Here is a 20917-nt window from a genome sequence, read left to right on the forward strand (position 1 = left end):
AAAAATGGGAACTGACTGACTTTGAAATTTTTTATAAGGCACTTCTTTTTTCTTTTGTAAAACTAAATGTATTATAGTTCTAAAGAACTTAATTGAACTGTAAAAGCATCTCACTGGGAAGTAATGTATTAAAGTTTGAAATCGGTTTTGTTTTATTTAAATCCTTATAAATCTTTAATGGAGGATAATTTTTAGCTTGAAATGTTGAGTTGGAATTGTGTAAAGCTACATAAAATATTAAATACTATTTTAATAAAAGTAAAAAAAAAATAGTTTAATTGTGAAGTAATAGTACCAAACATTTTAATCAAAAAAAATATAAAGCCAGAGGGGAATTTTTATTTTTCTGGGTATTAAAAGAACTTGTCAAAACTGTATAAATAGATAATCTGATTGTTTAATCATTACATTAGATTTTTCTCTTAAGTTTATTTAATTATATTCTTATTACTTTGTAGTCAAACAAAACTACAAATAGTATTTTACTTATGTTAAATGATTAATAATAAATTAAAAAGTAATATATTTTTTCATTTTTTATTCGCCAACAGAAAAAAACAATTACACATGAACTAAAAAAATTCTTATTTTGTTATATGTGTGTTTCACTTGTGTTGTCTTCATCTGTTATCATGGAACTGGGTTTGCAACAATCTGAAATTCTTCGTTGCTTAGCAATATGCAGATAAGAATTATTGGGTGTACAAGATCTGCGACGTCTAGATCTTGTATAAGAATCTTGTATTTCAATGGTTATTCGTTCTGTGTTAATATTCTCAAGTTCTCCTCTACATAAATGATTTATTATACCAGCTCCATAAGCATCACCCAAAACATTCACAGAAGTTCGTACTCTATCCCTGAAACAAAGAGATGAATACTTAATACTCAAGGTTTAGGTTGGGAAAAATTTTTGTACCCAAACATAAATATATTAAAAAAAATTAAAATACAAGGTCTCTTATACTTTACAAGTAGTACAGATTGAAAGGTGTTTTGCTCAGATCATATTAAAGATCATATAAAGATATATCAGATCATAGCATTTTTTGTAATAAAACATAAGGCTTTTCATGTAAGGCCTTATGTTTATATTTTATATTAAATGTTCTATATAAAGAAAATGGTAAATAATATTGTAAAGAAAAATAATCAGGATAAAGTTATAAAGAAAAATTAATTCAAATTTCTGAACTCGTTTATTTATGTTACCTTTTATGCTGAAGCAGAAATTTTTAATTTAATTGCTTAATGTAACGATTTATTTATTATTATTTTTTTTTAAGTAGTAGCTCTATTAAAGTTTTAAATTATTACATTTCAAGAACTATTCATTCGAGTTTCTTCAAATTACGTATTTTTGCATATGTCTCGTAAACATGTTTAAAAAAATTTCTTTTCATTTTTTTTTTATATAGTGCAATTTTTCATATTTAATTTATGGACATAAAGTGCTCTTTTTTCCTTGCGACCTATGTTCTATGGTCAGTGAAACACCGAAAAATGTTTGTTTCACCATGTTCTATCCTTCTTTTAAGTTTGTACCTCTGACAATCAGAAACCTTGTTCATTACAAAACAAAATTTATTTTAACTCCATAATTTTATTATAATATTTTTTGATTTTGCTGTAATTAGTTAAGTTTACGTGGAAATTTATATTGTTTCAAGTACTTACAATAACCAATCAACTGCTACAATCATTGATATGTCTTCTGTTGGCAGTCCTACTGATGTAAGTACTAATATCATAGTGACTAAACCTGCACTTGGTACACTTGCTGCACCAATACTTGCAGCTGTTGCTGTCAAACTAAAATATTAAAATGAGTTAAGTATTGTTATTTTAGCTATATATATACAAAAATAATGAAGTGATGGTTTGACCCTTGTTGCAAGAATACTTTTAATTATAAATTTAGTAGCCAAGCAAGTATAATCACAATAAAGTATAAAATTAACAATGCAAATAAAAAATTATGAAAATTTTTAAAAAACGTAGAAAGTTGTAACATCTTAAAAAATAGTAACAATGATTTTAAAGATTTCCAAAGGACATGGCTATTTTTTTCATTTGTGTCATTTACTAGTTCTCTGACAATAAATTCAAACATTTCTTTACCATGTTGATTGTTGCCATGAATTACGCAAAGAGCGTGGTTTTCACTTTGTTCCTTTCAACATTTTCGTAATTCATTTTGGCTTGCCATTGGTCTGTAGTGTATGAAAGCGCCAATCATTTTACTTTTTGATGAAATACTTGTGTGCTTACACTGAGCTGGATTCCGTGGGAAGTATTCTTGCACTCTCTTGTGCAACTCTGCTGCATTTCTCAACTCTAAGCTTCATTTTTCAGCCCTTTGGAATCGAACCGAAAACTCTCGAATTTTTAAAAAAATTCATTAATCTCAAATTTGTTAAATATTATGAATGTAGCGTCTATGTAGTAATTTACTTCTGACAAAAATGTTTACCTTTAATACTATTAAATTTACTTTTAAAAATTATTGAAAATTTTTTTTTTAATAATTTCATTAACAAATATTGAACCAAGAAATAAAATTTCAGAAGAAATTATCAATATGAATTTATTAAGTTTTCTTAGTATGCTTAATTCTTTACATAATAAATTCAATATGATAAAAAATACCAATCTTGTTAATGTTTTGTTGAATATGGTTTTATAAATAGCTTTTATTTTAAATCTAAAAAATACACCTGATAACTTTCTTAAATTATAGTTTTAACTAATCAACAACTCAATATTAAATATATTTAAAATTCTGCATAAATTGTTTTTACAATGGTTAGTATAATCGAGAAAAAAAGTTCTTTGTCGAATTATTTAATCAAAAATTTTGTTATTTTGTGTATGTAATATATACCACCGTTATATAGCTAGATTATATGAAGATCTTTCAACTGAAAAAAGTTTTATTAGTGCGCATATCCTAATAATGATTTTCTTTAAAAAGACAGTGCTTATAAATATTTTTTGAGTGCTTGAAAGGTGCTTCTTTTTGCTGAAAAATTTTGCTTCGCACCCAGTACTATAGTACTTACACTTATATATTTTTTCTTTTAATTAATTTCTTTGAATTGTTTTTAGTATTTCTTGCATATCTCTACAAACTCTTTTTTAAGTAGTAAATATTTTAATGCTGTTTTATTGTAAAAGCTTACGTCTTTTTTTTTTTTTTTTAAGGAAAAAAAAAAGAAAAAAGTTTAAAAGAAACTTCTAGATTAATGAGTTTCTGAAATTATGTGACTAGATTAAATTTCAAATGAAATTTTGAGCATTAGCACATAGATTGTAGTGAATATAGACAGATATTTTTCAACTTACTAGATTTTTTTTTATGTAATACCTAACTCTTAACTCGTTAGTCCAATTTAGCTATGCTTACCTAATTGGCCGCTATTTTAATTATATTAAACGGGCTGTAATTGAACATTATTTAAAATATGAATATTTCATTTCTCTTGTTTTTATCTTAAAACTTTCACACTTGTGATTACAGCCAAAAAGAAATGTTGATTCACTGTAAGAACTATATTTTTAATTCTTCACTTGTTGTGGAGGTAAATTTATCTATCTGAGCTTTCAGGAAATTTTCCAATTCAACATTTGTGACTAACTAACATTTAACAAGGTTCAATTGATAAATAAAAGTGAACTGTAAGTAAACACATCTTTGAAATACGCTTCATGGACTAGGAGGGCAGATATCTGTTAGGCTCAAGTTATGTCATCACAATCAGGGATTATTTTTTTACTGCATTACATAACTTTACCAATTTATATGTTTAATAATTGAAGAAATAAATTTTTGCAGAAAAAAGCAGATTTTTGTATCCAGGGGTGAATTCTGAATAAGTTATAGCAAGAAAAATTAATATTTTATGCGATGTTGCCATTGTCTATTGTATTTGCCCTCTATAATCAAATCACTTATTTTCAGAAAAGTGTATTTTCGTTTTTTATTAGGACTATTTTTAAAAGGCATCACAAAGAAGAAAGAAAAGAAAAAACGATCTGAAAATTTGAATAAGAAAACGACAGATTTTTTTTTTTTAATGATTTCTGAAAAATAAATAATTGTTAGATAGCATACCTTTGAAATTCTTAAAAATTCAGACTTCATTCTTCTATTATTCATTTAATATTCATAGTGTCATTTGCTTGGTAAATAAAATTTGTCAACTTGTTGATTTGTTAAAAACAGTTACAACTAATATTTAACAAAATTTTATAACCTTACAATAAGAGTAGACTGCAATTTCTCCTTTGTTAATTTAAAATTTCACAAAAGTGAAAAAAATATATAAATAGAATAATTTATTTTAACCTGATGGAACTGCGCGTAAAAAGGCGTATCTGCAGTCTTCTCTGCTTTGCAAAAACCAATTTTCCCATGTTTTTAGATTGGGAAAATGGTGTATTTGGGAGAAATATTCTCCTAATTTTGCCCATTTGCTAAATGGCCAGTGGGTTAAATGTAATATTTTATTTAAAAAAAAAGTAAATTTAAGCAATAATTTTCATGATTTTAAATTATTAATTACCTTAATCATGATGCTTGACAACTCTCCAATCCATTTCTTGAAACTGTACCAAATAAATTTATTGCTCAAAAAGTATTAATAGTTCTCACCGCCTAATAAAATCATGTCCATTGATTTTATAAACCGGAATGTCTACACTTAAAAAAAAATTCCGAAGTTAAACTTTACAACTGCACTAAAGCTAAATTGATTTGTACATTTAAATTTTATTTTTACTGAATTTACAGTAGTGAACTTTTTTGTGGTCCTGTCCGTACCTCTATTTAAAGAATGTTATTTTTAACGCTTATAAGTGAACAGCTGAGAACTTGGAAATTCGGTTATAGTGGACTCAAATTTCATTTCTCTAAATGTCTTTTTCAGTCCTCCGTCTTAAAACTTGCAGGTGTTGGCTCGAAAATTAATGCATTCCTATACAATGTGTCATATTTCATTCCTTAATGCTAATCGCTTTTAACTATACTGTAATAAATGTTAAACAGAACATTTATCTTATACTTCCCCCTCCCTGACAAGCCTCTTTTTGTCCCTTTTCCCCAAACTTGCTCTATGACTAATTAACTTGGTCACCTGCTGAATTTTTGGAATTCTCTTCTCTGTTCAAACCATATTCTTTACAAATCACCCCTTGACAATCAAAAAGGGAACAATTTAACTCGTTCTATAGCTGATCTCTTCATATTCTTACATTATCTATTTGAGAAGATTTTTATTTCAAAAGCAGTGAAAATGACAAATTCTCTAAAGAGAAAAGCGTTTTTGATAGAGGATATAGTTAAAATTGTAAAACGTATTGAAGATGGAACCAATCATTCGGCAATGTGTAAGGAATTTTCCTTGTCAAACTCTACAGTTTCAAACATTTGGAAAAATCGAAGTGTAATTCTTCCCGCATACGACAAAAGTATGGTTTCGTCGAAAAAACTGCTTTGAGCTGAAAGAGAAAACGTAGAAGAAGCTTTGTTAAAATAGTTTACTACTCAGCGGGATAGAAATCTTCCTGTGACCGGACCTATGCTTCAAATTAAAGAGAATGAGTTTGCTGAAAAATTAGAGGAAAAGGATTTTGTGTGCTCCAATGGATGACTGGATAGATTCTAAAAACGGAATAATATTTCTTAAGGAAAGATTGTTGGAGAAGAAGCGAGTGTTGATGCAACAGAAGTGTGGCCGAATATTATACTGAATTATGAAGAGAAAGACATTTTTAATGCTGACGAAGCGAGACTATTTTACAAATTAATTCCCAATCAGGCGTTAAAATTTAAAGGAGAAAAACCACTAATGGAAAACTTTCCAAAGTGAGAATAACAGTTCTTGTTTGTGCAAACATGAACGGCTCGGAAAAGTGAAAACTAGTAACTCATGGGTAAATCTCAAAAACCGAGGTGCTTTAAAAATGTTAAAAAAACTGTCCATAAACTACAAAGCCAATCAAAAAGCGTGGATGACCTCCCATTTTTTTGAAGAATTTCAAAAGTGGGACAACGATTTATTAAAAGTAAATCGTAAAATTGTTCTTCTTGTAGACAATTGCACAGCTCACCCCCCCCCCTTTAGAAAATCTAAAGTATATTAAGCTCGTATTTTTGACACCAAATACGACTTCTGTGTTGCAACCCATGAATCAGGGTGTTATTCGCAGTCTGAAGTCTCACTATAGGAGACAATTAGTTATGCGTATAGATAACTATGCAAAAAACAACATGCACTCAGAATGCAACATCTCTCTTCTAGAAGCAACTAGAAAAATCATGGAGGCAAGTAACATCAGCTACAATCAGCAACTGTTTCCGACATGCAGGTCTTTCAAGGGATTTAGAAGAAAAAGATTCCAATATGGAGGAAGAAGATGATGAGGAAAATTTACGTATCTCTCCATGGCTAAAAAAACATGGAATGGACATTTTTCCTAAGAACGTTATTGAGTAATTTGATTGTTGCGATAATGAAGTATGCACTTCTGGTACTCCTACCAATGATGACATTGTCAGTGAAATAAAACAAACGAATGAAGGTAGAAAAGACTTATTGGAAGAAAATAAACTTTCAGCACCATCTATAGCTGAAGTAAAATCAGCCATCATAAATGTCCTTTATATGTTTTTGCATTCTTTGCACATGGTGGATAAGAAAATTGATGAACTCTATTTAAAATCAAATTGTGTTCAATCAAAAATCACAAATTTTTTTTTCATAAAAACTAATTTCATGCTACGTAAGTACTTTTTTCATTAATTTTTGCTTTATTTTCTGTTAATTAGGTAATAATTTTTTAAATAACTTACGTAAAATTGCAAAACCAATTTTCAATCATTCAACTGTCTTATGCAAAAAATATTTTTCGAAACATTTGGATATAGTGAACCACATCGTTTATAGTGGACACATTACTGAGTCTGCAGATGGTTCACTGTAGCGGGGTCCGACTGTATATTTGTCACTTAAATTAAATATTAACTATATTTTTCTAATTTTCATATTTGTTAGGTTAGAAAAATCTATAATTAACAATTCAATATGGTTTGAAAGTATATAAAAGTTTTTGTAACTTATAATATTTCATTTCCTTTCCTGTAAATTTCATTTTAAAACATGGAGCTCTTTTCTAACATCGATTAAAGATAGATTTACCTTATTGAATGAGTGATTGTAGGCATTATATACAATTCATAAACAGTTTTCATTTGGATTCTTTTACACTCGCTATTCATAATTTTTTAACTCAACCTGCGAATTGCAGAGTGTAATCCACTCCTGTAATTTTGTTCCAGGAAGCACAATGAATTATGCTATTTATATGCTATCTTAACTTAAATGGAATTGAGAAAATAGAAAGAAAAAAACAGAGTTTTTATTTATTTTCAGAGTATGCCCTACAAAAATTTGATTTTACAAAACGGCTATCATGATTTTATTAAAAGATGGTTTTAGCATGTGTTGATATTGTAAAGATTTTATTCTTGCAGATGTAATCTTAAAAAGGGGCTGATTTTATAGTCCAGTGATTATATTAGCTGCGGCCACTGTATTATAAAACTTTAGATTCATTGTCATATTAAGTACAAAATTTATAAAAATTAATTTTTCAAAAAATTTTTTTTGCTTTAAGAAGAAGAAAAAACTTTTGAGCCGTACCTTACTGATATAACTTGACCAGCTGACAAAGATATCCCATTCATTTGAGCTATAAAAATTGCCGCCACTGCTTCATAAAGTGCTGTGCCATCCATATTTACAGTTGCTCCAACTGGTAAAACAAAGCGTGTGACCCTTTTGTCAATNTACACATAACCTGTCAATTTCTTTTGCAATAATGTTGTACAGTTGCTGTTTGTATAGACAAATAAAAATAAGTAAATAAAAAAGTAAATAAAATTATTTTATTGTCCTATTTTTTTCTATATACTTATCTACTTCACTATAGAAAACAGTTTTTTGACAAAATGGCTATTAGGGCCTCAAAGTAGTTTCAGCCCAGGGCCCCACAAATTCACGATCCGCCCATGTCTATGTCTGTATCTGTAACTCAAATGATGTAATGCAGCACGCACAAAACTTTATGAAATTTCTTAGCATGTTTATCTATGCGACTTTATATGGTACGCAAAATATGAATTGAATATGTTGGATATTTTCCGTAATTTATATCTCTGAGAACTATATTACTTCAAATTTTGTGTTTTAATATAAAGAGTCACGTGGCACGATTTTTTTTTCTGTATTTACTCATACTTGTTTTTTTTTACCGTGAAAATACGAGTAATGTATTCTCATTGAACTATTATTTTTCACTCATATTAATAACCCTTGATTTCTTATAAAAATTCGCGATACTTCACTCGTGATATAGTTTTGTTTGACCAAGTCATTTTTGACCATGTTTTTTACTCGTATGAAGGCATGTAGGTCTTCTTGATTAGCGCATGTGCCTTTATAATGTTAAAAATAAACAATCTTTGAAAATTTACAAAGATTTCACAATCTGGAGGATATCCTAAGAATTTATAACTATTTTATCCATGACGTTGTAGATAACGTGGACAGATCAAATTCCATTTGATCTGTTTAGATCAAATCCCATTGGATCTGTTAAGTTGATGAATTATACTGCACCACACAATTACAAGGAAATATTTACAATTTGTGGATTTATTACAAATGTTTACATTAACCCATGAATGAACTAAGTGACTTTATAGTGAATTTTAATAAATTAGCTTTAGAGTTTATAAGTTACTCGTTCTTGTTGCTTCAATAAATCTCTGTTTTTAGAATATTTGTGAAGATGTAACTCGAATTTTTGGAGTACATTAATTTTTTAGAGAAGATATTTTAATACATAACTTCTGCTAATGCTTTATTATTTATAACGGATATATTTTATTTAAAAATCTAAAATAAATCTAAATTTAATCAGGCTTATATCCTTGAAATAAAATTTTAGTAACCTAAATTAAGAAAAAAATAGCATCACACTTATATAGCCTTGTTTCTCCGATAACCATTCAAAAACGATTCCCTGTCCTGATATTTCATGATTTTCGTGTGTTCTCAAATATCCCCTTTTCTGCGAATACAAATTCGGATTATAAAATAATCGATTTTAAGAATCAAAAGATTTAGATTTCCTATGCAACATCTTTTTATTTCAATGGTAAAAAAAAAAATCGCTAGACTTGTTAGTTCCTACTTAATCCACTAATTATATACATGACTCAGTCAGTGTCCCCCTCAGGATTCATTATTTGAAACTACTTTAGAATTCTGTCAATTTATGAAGAAGAAAAAAAACTAAATTAACAATTTTACATTTCCAAATTTTTATGGTGATTATTCGCTTACGGGCCATACGCTTTTTCTCATTTTCAGCAAATACAGTAAAAAATCCTTATATGAGGAATTTTTGTAGTTTCACAATTATTGTTACGTCTTGAACTTATTACAAATTTTAATTAAATATTGGAATGAAGGAATATGAACTAATTTATTAATTATTATTTTTTAAAGTTACAGTAACACTATTAAAAAATTTCTGTGCATTGATCTCAAACTATTGATAGTTATTCAGTGCTCCATTGAAAAAAAAGTTTTTTTTTGGAAAATGTTAACACTTTTCATTAACTCTGAAATTAAAAATAGTATAATTTATTATTTTGATATAAAATTTTACCTTTATCATAATTAATTAGAACCAATTATATGTTGTTTAGTTTGTCGTTTGCCTATTTTGAAGGTAGTCTGGTATGTGTGTGTATATATATATATACAAGGTCTGGCTATTAATTTCCAGGACTGACGTAACTGTAGGAGAAAGAAAAGCCGGAAGATGGCGCTAATGATTGCATACTGAAGAGCATTTTCTTGCGCATGTGCAGTGCAATCGGCGCCATTCTGAAGTGAGTGGTTCTCGTGGAAAGGCGCATTAAAACGGAGCTCTTAAATTCCTGTCGAAGTGAAATGGAGCAAAGAATTAACATTAAATTTTGCTTCAAATTGGGCAAGACAGCTGCAGAAACCTACNAATTAGAACCAATTATATGTTGTTTAGTTTGTCGTTTGCCTATTTTGAAGGGAGTCTCGTATGTGTGTATATATATATATATACAAGATTTATCCAATGTATGCAGACGCTGTGCAAGCGGCCAAGTCCTGGGCTATATGGTTAAGGGTTTTCATAACCTAGGTACATGCTCAGGGCTTGGAGGAAAGAAAAAAAAAAGACGCTGTGCAAAGTGTTAAGTGCGACATTCCTTTTCCTAAAATATAATTATTTAGTTTCAAACGGTTAACAGCTTTAACGAGCTCCATATTGTTCTATCACTTCTTATCCCTGGTGTTGTAATTTTACTTATGTAATTCACTTGTGTAATCCTTGCTTGTGTATATTTGGTTGGTAGATTACCCTATTGGAAAAATGTTACTCTGAATTCGTTTTATTTCTGTATACAGTACGCAAAAATCTAAACGGAACACCCTGAATAACTTTTGAACTAATGACTGGATCTTCACGTTCTAGAACTCAGTCTTAAATGGTTCAAGAGAGTGACCTCAAATACGGTAATTAATTAGTGCAGTCACAAAAACGTACGTACTTTCACTGAATAAACATACGTATAAAAAACGGTAAACTGAAAAAACGGTACCGTTTTTTCAACGGATTTGAATTTTTGTCCTCCAAAGTATAGCCGTTATCTAAGAAATATCCTAGTTTGGTAAGGAGAGCAATCGAAAGTTTGAATACCCTTAACGCTAATTTTACTTTTTGCGTATTTCGCCATCTACAGAGAACTTTTTAAACGAAGAACATAAGCAAAAAATTATTATTATTATTTTCCCACTGAACTTCATATTTGCCATGTCATGCTTATTTACTCTTTAATGGTTTAAAAATTAATTTACTATGATGCAAAATTAGCTAAATTCTCAAAGTAATTTTTTTTATTACCTTGTTTTAATTTTTTTTATTACCTTGTGTAAGAAAGCATGAGCTTTTTGAAACGTAATTTGAGTAAGTTTAAAATTGCTTGTGTAAAACAAAGTATAAATTATAAGAAAAAGATATATGAAAACGGTCACATTAATCGTTCTGGTGTTAAAAATACGATACTAAAATTATTTTAATAAAAAGAATGTGAATTTACCTGGACGCAGTCCCCAATGCTGTCACCCATGCTTGAAGCATACCTTTTAGGAATGTGAGTGGGTTTTTATGAGTAACAATGAAGTACAGAAAAGGAAGAGTAACACAAGCATGAATGGCTAAACCTATCACAACGGTCATCATGTAGAGTCCTAATTGTTCAGCTGTTTTCGCCAGGTCATTAATGGCCATTATTTTCCCTACTATCAGTGACATTATGCCAAATGGTGAATACCTAATAAATGTTAAACCAAAAGTTAGCTAATTTTCACGAGAAAATTAAATATACAGAAAAGTATATTATCATAAATATACACTCTGCAAAGTAAGGAATTCTGCTTAAAAACAAATCATAAACTATTTTAAAAAATAATGCATTATGATTTTTTTTTTCAAAAATGAAAAATAGAGCGGGGTGCAATGATTTCTTAAAATGATTGAAAAGCTGAAGTAATGTTATAATTTTTTGTGTTATAAGTGTACAGAATAAGTAATTTCCGTTTTTCAGTGTGAAATAAAATTCAACTTTTTCTGTGCTAGAAATTAACTTTAATCAGTGAAATATCTTCCATTCTGTTCAATGACCTTTTGCCATCTTTCTGGAACTTCATGATCCAACGATCTTAGAACTTCTGGACTTTATCAGTAAAAAATTTAACCAAGTACGACTTGAGGTCATCGCTATTACAGAAATTTTCATAACTTAAATAAGTTTTGAAAACTTAAATAATGATAATCTGATGGTGTAAAGTCGGGCCTATATGGGGGATCAAAAATCATAAAGGATCCCCCATATGATCAAAATACCTGTATGGGGGACCCCATGGCCTATATGGGGGATCAAAAATCATAAAGGCGGCTATTTTTGTGTCACTGGAACAAATTGCCCCAAGATCTTACAATAGGGTAGTTATACTGTCTGACTCCAAAGCTGCCATTCAAGCTATTAGATCTCGTGAAATACCTATTTTTAGGACTATCCAGGGTTGCCAGGTTCTCTTGGAAAGTTTGAGGATAGAAGGGCGACAAATAACACTCCAATGGATCCCAGGACATTGCGATATCTACGGCAATGAACAGGCCGATATGCTGGCTAAAAAAGGCACTCAAATAATTCAACAGCCAAGCACTTTTAAATCCTTTCATTCGGCAAAACTCTATATCAAACATTTTATGAGACAAAACTGGAAAGCGTTGCTCACTTCTCGTATTTCTTCAAGAAGTTGGGGGAACAGCTTAGAACAGGGTATTGCCGATAACCCCGAAATAAAGCTGTTGCAGAATTCAGACTTGCGGTGGGCCATGATTGCCTGGCGAACCACCTCTGCCGCATCAGCAGTCTCGCTGACCCAAATTGCCCGTTATGTTCAAATAATGAACTTATGGACAGGAACCATCTATTGAGATGCTCGGCTCTGCATGGGAACTCTGAGGTGAGGCGTACTGGAGTGCCCGACATCTATAAATGAGATAGTGACTTTTTTCTCTTACTTGTTGTTCACCTTTTTGTTCACTGATTTTGTAAGAGTTTTTCATCTTCTTTTGCCATTGGAAATGAAAAATAAAAATCATAAAGGAATCTTGTTCCACCACGCAATGCGAGACTTCGCATATTTTAGCAACACAAAGTTATTGGTGCTTGATTGGAAAGGGATATCGCATGCATACCCCGACTTTACACCTCTTAGATCCAATTTGTATATTAGTAGAAATATGGAAAAAATACTCGATTGTGCTGAAACTTCCACCTCCTATTATTTTCAGGAGCGACCGAGAGAAATTTAAAACTGTGACTTGAGCTAATTTAATATAAAATAAATAATTTTTTTTAATAGAAGCATTATACTTCAACTGAAACTATAATATTAGAACTTAGTTCCTTTATTGTATTTTTTAACTCATTTTCTGTATTTGTATTAAGCTTACTGCTTTGTAAAATGTTTATAAAATACTCTTATGTTTTGATGAAATTCGAAATTTCCTTTCATTACTTGGTTAATTTTACTTTGACATACTGAGTTCACGAGACACTATTAGACCTTTAAGTTTTGTCCTTTTTAAGTGTGAAAAGATTATTTAAAGATTAATAAAAAATTATTTAGGGAAGTATACAAGACAGAGTGAGCATTGAAAATAGTGGCTAGGAAAGAAAATTCGTAAATTTTGTTTTATTGTTCTCCAACTTCCTTTACATGTATATTTTGGCTCCACATAATAAGATGAAAGTAATATTTAAATGATAATTTCACAACATTGCTTGCAAATACAATACCATATATTTAATGATTGCAAAGCATTTATTAAAAGTAAAATGCGAGGGGCTCTGTTCTAGTGTGCTTATAGTCCCCAAATTATTTAAATCGGGCTTTATTGCCTGTAAGGCGCTTTTGGAATTTGAAAAAAACGTAGCAATAATTTTGAATTTATTTGAAATTTTAAAATACATTTTCGGATTTTTTTTAATTTTGTTTTTTTTGTTAAAGAAAGAGAATATGATAAAAAGAACATATGCTAATAAAATTTCAAAATAAATACAGGGTGTTCCTTGGTCACCACATTTAATATGTATTTTTAGAATCCTTGTCATAAATAAAGTCACCGCACATACTGTCAATCAGGAGCTAAACTCTCAGTGAGATTGGAAGACTCGATCATTTTGCGAAGTAGTAAGGTCGCGAGTATTAGTATGCAGAAACTAGTTTTTTATTCAACGCGATCAACAAACCAAAATACTATCTGCACCTATAAATAAATAGACCAGTCCGTTACCATCATGACTGTTACCTACCTACTACTCTTGCGCCGAGGGCTCATCTCGTGATTGCCAGACAGTAAGACCTACGCATCCTCAATAAACATAATATTAAAGAAAAGAAGAAGAATTAAATTTTAATGCATAATTATCGTTTATCGAGCTAAATCACAGTGCAAGTGGTAAAATCATTCAAGCCACTTATTTACCGAATAAAACATATTAGGGTTCCTAATAACTTCTATTTTTACCTTTCGATTTTTTCGTTTAATAAAGTGGCTTTGATAATTGTAATCCCATTTTCACAATGATTACCTTTAACAGTGGATCTGCCAGATCGGCATGACCTTTTTATTTTTGTTTCTCACTTCACAATTTTTGACTCCTGATGTGTTGGTTCTTATAATTTTAGTTGTGATAAAAAATTCTAAAAATTTGTAGTATAGGCGTGATTTCAGAAATCCCCGAATAAATCGACAATAAGAGCTGTCCTCTGACGCAAATGATCTAAGAGTCTGTTTTTAAGTTCAGGCTGAATACGTTTCCGCACTTTTAACTAACATCGGATTGATAGGTAAATTTGAGATAGCCTAGCGTATTCTATTTAAGCTCGAGAAATAATGTTTATATAACAGTATTCCGCTGCACATTAAGAATTAGCTAATTAAAATTCTCAAAAACTAGTCTTATTATTTTTAAAAAGGTCGTAACACTAGAATTACCACATTATGACTATAACAATCCTCATGATAACTTCATTCAAAATAACAAAGAAACGGACGATAGGTGCGCCAAATTCTCCCAGCTGGCCGGAAATAATACCAAATGCAATGCAGAAGACAATAAGACCTAAATATATGAAAAGTAATGCAAACATTCAAAAATATATCTAAAATTAGTCGTATTATATTATTTTGTATATTCTTATAAGGAAAAAATCATAATTTTTATATAATATTCAGTGTCTATAAAATATGTAAACGGTCAAAAATCTGGAGATCGGAGGAAAAAATACAAATGTGAACTCTTTTCACCAGTTTCACCCCCTAGGGATGGAGAAACAACTTCAAAATCTCAAATAAGAACCTCCAATTTTTATTGCAGAGTTGGGTTTTTCAAAAAAAAAAATTTCCTGTGTTGACCTACAAGATTTTGATTCACAAATAATAATAGGTGAAACCTTTTAACTGTTTGCCGCGACTTTTGTTGGTCTTTGAAAACAGAAAAGAGGTTCAACCGTTTTTGTTACAAGTAACAAAACCGGTATTTGTTACGATTTTGAACAAAGTTAACTTTGCTGTGTCACAAAAGAAAAGAACATGCGTTATCCTTTGTTTAAAAAAGATATCTCGAGAAATACATTTCAGATCGAAAAAATAAAAATAACTAATGACACCAAATTCGGCTCCCGCACCATTTCCGGAGGTTTGGATGACTCTCAAGTAATAAGGATCTCAAGGATTAAGAGTCTAGTCCGGTGTATATATATTTAGTATATATATGTCAAAATATAACACAAATCTAATTTTATTTTTTCGATCTGACATGTATTTTTTGATTTATCCATATTTTCTAAAATTTCTGTCCCCATTTTTTTTACGGGGCCATACCGCAGTTCTAATTTAAAACTTTGAAATTATCCCTTACCCCGGGAGAAGTCGAGTTTGCTATCATTGAGCGCATCTTCTGAAAATATTGCACACTTACTTGTCGATATGATTCGATGTGTATACCTCCATACTTTTCGGATATCCTGAATATTTCCAATTTCGGAATAAATGCAGAAATGCAATTAATTTAACTACTATATCATTATAAATACAACTTTACAGCAGAGGTAGCTTTTTCTATAATTGATATACATATCTCGAGCTTTTAAGTACTAATAACTTTTTGGTTCATTTCAAATACCAACTATAACTTTCCCTTCGAAAGCTCTAATTGTCTTTCATTTTAGTAATATGATGGGTATTAGCAACTACATAGAAAAAAAATATCAGTTAAATGATGGGGCTTGTAACTGGTATCTTTTACAGGGAATTTTTTTTTAATTCTTTAAGCGTTTCATTTGCTAATTAGCTGCCACAGTGTAAACACATACTTTTACTGAGAAGGTTCATTAAGAAATACAATCAAGATTTTATTTTTTTGTGGTTTGATTTCTCACTACCAATACAAGTCTACACAGACGAGTGTATTTTTAATGAAGTTTAAGAAATCAGCAATATGTTTCATATCTGTATAATTTTAGAGCAGCATGCCTCATCGATCGCGCAAGTTCACGTTCATGATAAAAAAGGATTTCGAAAACAAATAAAAGGATGTTTCTTTCTCGAAGTATTATTTGCATACTTCTTATGATTTTGCCATCTGATAAAAAATTTATAAAAATAGAATACAATTTTCCTTTCCTTTTATTAGTTGAGGCAATAAACCGCATCCCTTACAAACATTTTCCCCTAAGGAGAAAGATAATCGGTCTAGAACAGTGGTTTCCAACTGGCGGCCCGGCCGGGGACCGCATCCGGCCCGCGAAGCCTTTTTTTTTCTGGCCGGCGAACATAAAATATATTAGTTGTCATTTTTTTGTGGACAATTTTCGTAAAAAATCTGTATGGGTTTAAAATACTTTTCTCGTTCATAAAAACCTAATTTCTTCGTTTCTGTGAAATTTATCATACTAAAATTATCTGTGAAATTATCAATTTATTTATTCTGTGTTATTTATTCCGAATTATTTATTCTGTGAAATTATCAAAAAAAATTTATTTCTCAGGTTTTGCATTCAAGAAAATATTTATTCAAATACAAAAATAATCGTGTATGTTGCTATTTTTTATTTCATTTTTTTGTATTTTGTGAATATAATTTAGCATGTGTGTATCAGAAATTTTCTCGAAGAAATTCTCCGATTTAACTTCTTGAAACCACTCATTTTGGACGAAAATATTTACACACACATTTGTAATTTTTAAATGTAAATATCTATTCTCTGGTGGTTGCAGCAGACAAACCTCAATTTTGTCAATGAACATTTTGTGCGCTACTATGTAAGTTTGAATACCAACCTTTTTAAAGTTTTATATCTTAACAATTAGATATTGTTACACATTAATTGTTTAATACATGGGTGCACAGTTATTGTAGCCCGAATTTTTAATATGCAATTAAATATTTTTAAAAATTTACTTCTTATTTTAATTTGTAATTCAATACTTTTGATTTGTACAACTTGGTAAAAATCTGACAGTAATATTTAATGTTCCTTCAAACATAAAAGAGTCCTACGCAAAATTTTGATAAAGTTGAGGCCCACCATTTGATTCGTGTTTTAAATTGTGGCCCCCGAACTCATGTAAGTTGGAAACCCCTGGTCTAGAGCTATGGCTGCCTGTTTTTAAAAAAAAATTTATTTTGCGAGAAACGTACTTGAAACTTTGTAAGGTTAAAAGGAGCTGTAAAAACTTTAAAAACATGCCTGATGCAAAAATAATGGGATCTTTGGAAAAATTGGAATATAAGTCAGACAAGTGTTAATTTGAGAGAGAGTATAGAACTTACCTAAAACATTTGTACCATCTTTATATACTTGAGTTCTGACTAAGTAGCTTACAGTTTGTGAATCATTAGCAATTGTAACTTCTCCATCAATGTATACCATAGGAGCTACAGTAATGTTCCTAGCAATTTGTTTAAAGACTGTTTCGACTTGTTGAAAACATGCTGTCAATAAATTCTCAGGAAACATGTTTCTAGAGAAAATTGTAGGATGAAACATACTGTAAACCTCTCACATATATACGATTATAATAAAATATAGTGATTACATTAAATGAAAAAAAAAATTAATGTCATGTCAGGGAGACAATATTTGATCAAGAACCACAAGAATGTGAATATCTTTAAAAGCAGGAAAGACAAACAAATGCTTAAACAGTACGCTATTTGTTAATTCTTTTACTTTATATGAATTCATTTCATTTAACTGGATAATATTGATCACTTTTGTTTCTATATATAAATAAAATAAATATCACAAGTAAATTAATACCACACATTATTATTTAGAGCTTACGAAACATTTATACTAACGTGGAAAGCTAATTTAACCTATTAAACTTTACCTATATTTTCAAAGGCTATTTTTTTGTGAGCCTAAGCATTTTAAAGGTATTTTAATTACCAATACTACTTATACCCATACTAAATTGAATTACTCTAGCAAGCCCTCCCCTAGTTAATCTCTCTTAGTCGAAAGACAAAGCAATTGCTGCGTTGTGATTTATAAATTCGGAAACATTTTAACTATAAAAAATTATTTTAATATTGCTCTTATATTGTCAAGAATATAATAAATTAGAGGAAATAATACATAACCTGAATGAAGCGGAGATTCTTCACTGTTTCGTTTCCAATGTACATATTTGCCTCAACCGGAGGTGATCTCAGAAAAATAGGTCAACACCAGTCTATTACATTACACCATTCCATTACGTAATAATCTCTGTCTTGTGTATGTTTGAGGAAGGATGAAACTTCTTTGCGTTCTTCTTTTATTTATCCCGCAGTGGATCGTAAAGACACGGCTCCCGGCAGATCACCGAAGTCAAGCATCACTGGCTGGAGTCAGTGTGCGGTAGGGTGTCCACTTGGATCAGTCTGCGTAGGGATCGAGGGTGTGCGGTATTGGTCCTCGTTAAACTGTTCTACCGTAAAGTGCTCGACTTCGCGTGCAGGTCATCGAGCTACCGAAGCGGAGGTGCCATCCCCTCTGCAGAGGATCAAAATTGTGATGGCATGTCTTCGGATCATCCTCAGGGATATTTCCCAGATCGTCACCAATATCCCATTGTACAGCTCTAGTGCGACGTAAATGAACTGGAACAACAACAGCTTCTTTTATTTAGAGCGAAGATCACACAAATATTTACGTTTGGGTTTTAAGCTTGGTCAACAGTTAACTTAATTATTTCTCAAAATGAAAAGTTGACTAGTAGTCTATTCTGTGGATAGTGGTTAAAAAAATATTACTTACCTTATAAGGTCTAGAAAAGCGTCTAACGTTGACACCTGTCTAGAATCTCCTCTGTAGTCACTCATTTCTTTAATCAAAGGATCTCCAGGCTGTATGGCTAAGACAAGGATGATTCCTAGGACAGCAGCAAATATTGTAGTTGATATGTAGTAGAGAAGAGCCCACGACCCCATTTTACCGCATGCTTTTGCATCTAAATGAGCCAAACCTGAAATAGACAAATTAATTAATTTCATTTCCATTTTGAGTCTGCGAAAAATATCCCTTTAAATTATCTTTAGAATAATAGAGATAAGATTTTCAATTCAATTTTCTTTTTTGATAATGTTCTACTTTAATGAATCGCGATACTGTGAAATAGCATGCAATTATGCAAATTTTGTAATGAATGCTTGAATGTATTGGATTTGTGAAATAATAAGTTTAGCCTAAACTTATTAATAGGGCTCGATCGTGATTTAAACCCGGATCCTCTCGCACCTGAAGCGTGAATCATACCCGTATACCACCTTGCCACGCAATAACCCTATTTACTTAAATTCTAAAATAATAATATAAGCCTGCGAGCCACACTTTGCCAACCATTCATCTCTGAATACGAAGAACTTAGCCCAACCATACAGATAAATTATAGATAAGACTTTATCACTGATAAGTTCTCATTACATAAGCCACGTGTTTTTAAAAAGAATCTCATTTGGTTGTATATATTGTATGCATTGTATATTTTGTATTTATGGGGATAATTAAGCAGGGGTGGTGCCAGTAGGGTGGGGGATCATGCCTGTCCATCAAGGGAAATTCCAGCTAGAAGGTGGGGTAGAGGGTCATAGCAATAGATATGATCCATCAATGTGTCAAAGGTGGAAACATATTGTTATGGATAAATTTTTGAAGTGAAGACTCCTAAAATTTAACTAATATCTATCGCCAAACATTTGGCGAATGAAACAAGTTTCAAGATATAGTTTTCTTTAGCAACCCTTTTAAATATTATACCACCACGTATAGTCAATATTAGCAACCACGATTAATAAATTTAGTAATAAACATGCGTAACTTATAAACATGTTTCTTTACAAACTAATATAACTTTATTGGGAACAAAAACAAACACATAAATACAAAGAATATATATTCGTCGTCAAAAGGAAAATCCTGTCCAGGCGACAAAGAAAAGTAATACAATAAATTTAATTTAGAAATTTAAGAAATAAAAAATAAAAAATAAAAAAAAAACATTAAAAAAAAAGGGGGGGATATTACAATCATTAATTATTTTGCTCATCATAGGACGTCATACATTGTTGAACACTGTAATAATAGAAAAAAAATACATGAAACTAGTAATAAATTTTCTAGTAATAAACTTGTCATTATAGTGAGTTAGTTAGGACGAATGAATTTTTATGTTCATTGTTCTCATTATTCGAAGAAAACAATGAATATAAAAAATCGTTCTGTTTAATAAACGTTTGTCTTAAGATTTTTTAAAAATGGCGTTGAAAAAATTTTGTCTTTCAAAATGGGAATTGAGTCAAAAGGTATAGAATCTATGTCGGGTCTCCTAATAGGATTTTCAAAGAAATGGCATTGCAAGTTTATGAAAAAACTCTTTGTTAAATATAAAAATTAATCTTAAATTTAAATACATTTTTAGTATACTTTTTCTGAGTACCTCAAAAGAATTTTTTTTTTTAAATATTACACGTGGAATAAAATGCTTTTTATATTGCAAGGTTTGTAGTTTTATTGATATCCCAGACTTCAGTTAAATAATACTGTCCTGATTTTTCCTGACTTTTAGCTTTTTGCTTTCATACTCCCCCCGAATTTTGTGCTTTTATCTATATAAACAAACTGAATGAGTGAATTATATATATATATATATATATATTTAAAGTAAAGCTACAATAGTTAAA

At 30.3% G+C, this 20917-nt stretch overlaps 1 protein-coding gene across 1 annotated transcript in view; it reads right to left on the reverse strand.

Moving 5' to 3' along the window:
* Positions 1 to 523: 523 nt before the first annotated feature.
* The window catches only part of LOC107438559 (excitatory amino acid transporter), a 45508-nt gene continuing 25114 nt past the window's right edge, over positions 524 to 20917 (reverse strand). Inside the window, exons 4-10 of the mRNA XM_043044664.2 lie at positions 18996 to 19203; positions 17522 to 17712; positions 14683 to 14809; positions 11210 to 11443; positions 7704 to 7895; positions 1678 to 1812; positions 524 to 860 (exon numbers count right to left, since the gene is read on the reverse strand). Coding sequence (XP_042900598.1) covers positions 593 to 860; positions 1678 to 1812; positions 7704 to 7895; positions 11210 to 11443; positions 14683 to 14809; positions 17522 to 17712; positions 18996 to 19203 — 1355 coding nt within the window. The 3' untranslated portion in view covers positions 524 to 592. The remainder of the gene's footprint in view (positions 861 to 1677; positions 1813 to 7703; positions 7896 to 11209; positions 11444 to 14682; positions 14810 to 17521; positions 17713 to 18995; positions 19204 to 20917) is intronic.

This window comes from Parasteatoda tepidariorum, chromosome X1 (genome assembly GCF_043381705.1).
Source record: "Parasteatoda tepidariorum isolate YZ-2023 chromosome X1, CAS_Ptep_4.0, whole genome shotgun sequence".
Taxonomy (NCBI): Eukaryota; Metazoa; Arthropoda; class Arachnida; order Araneae; family Theridiidae; genus Parasteatoda; species Parasteatoda tepidariorum.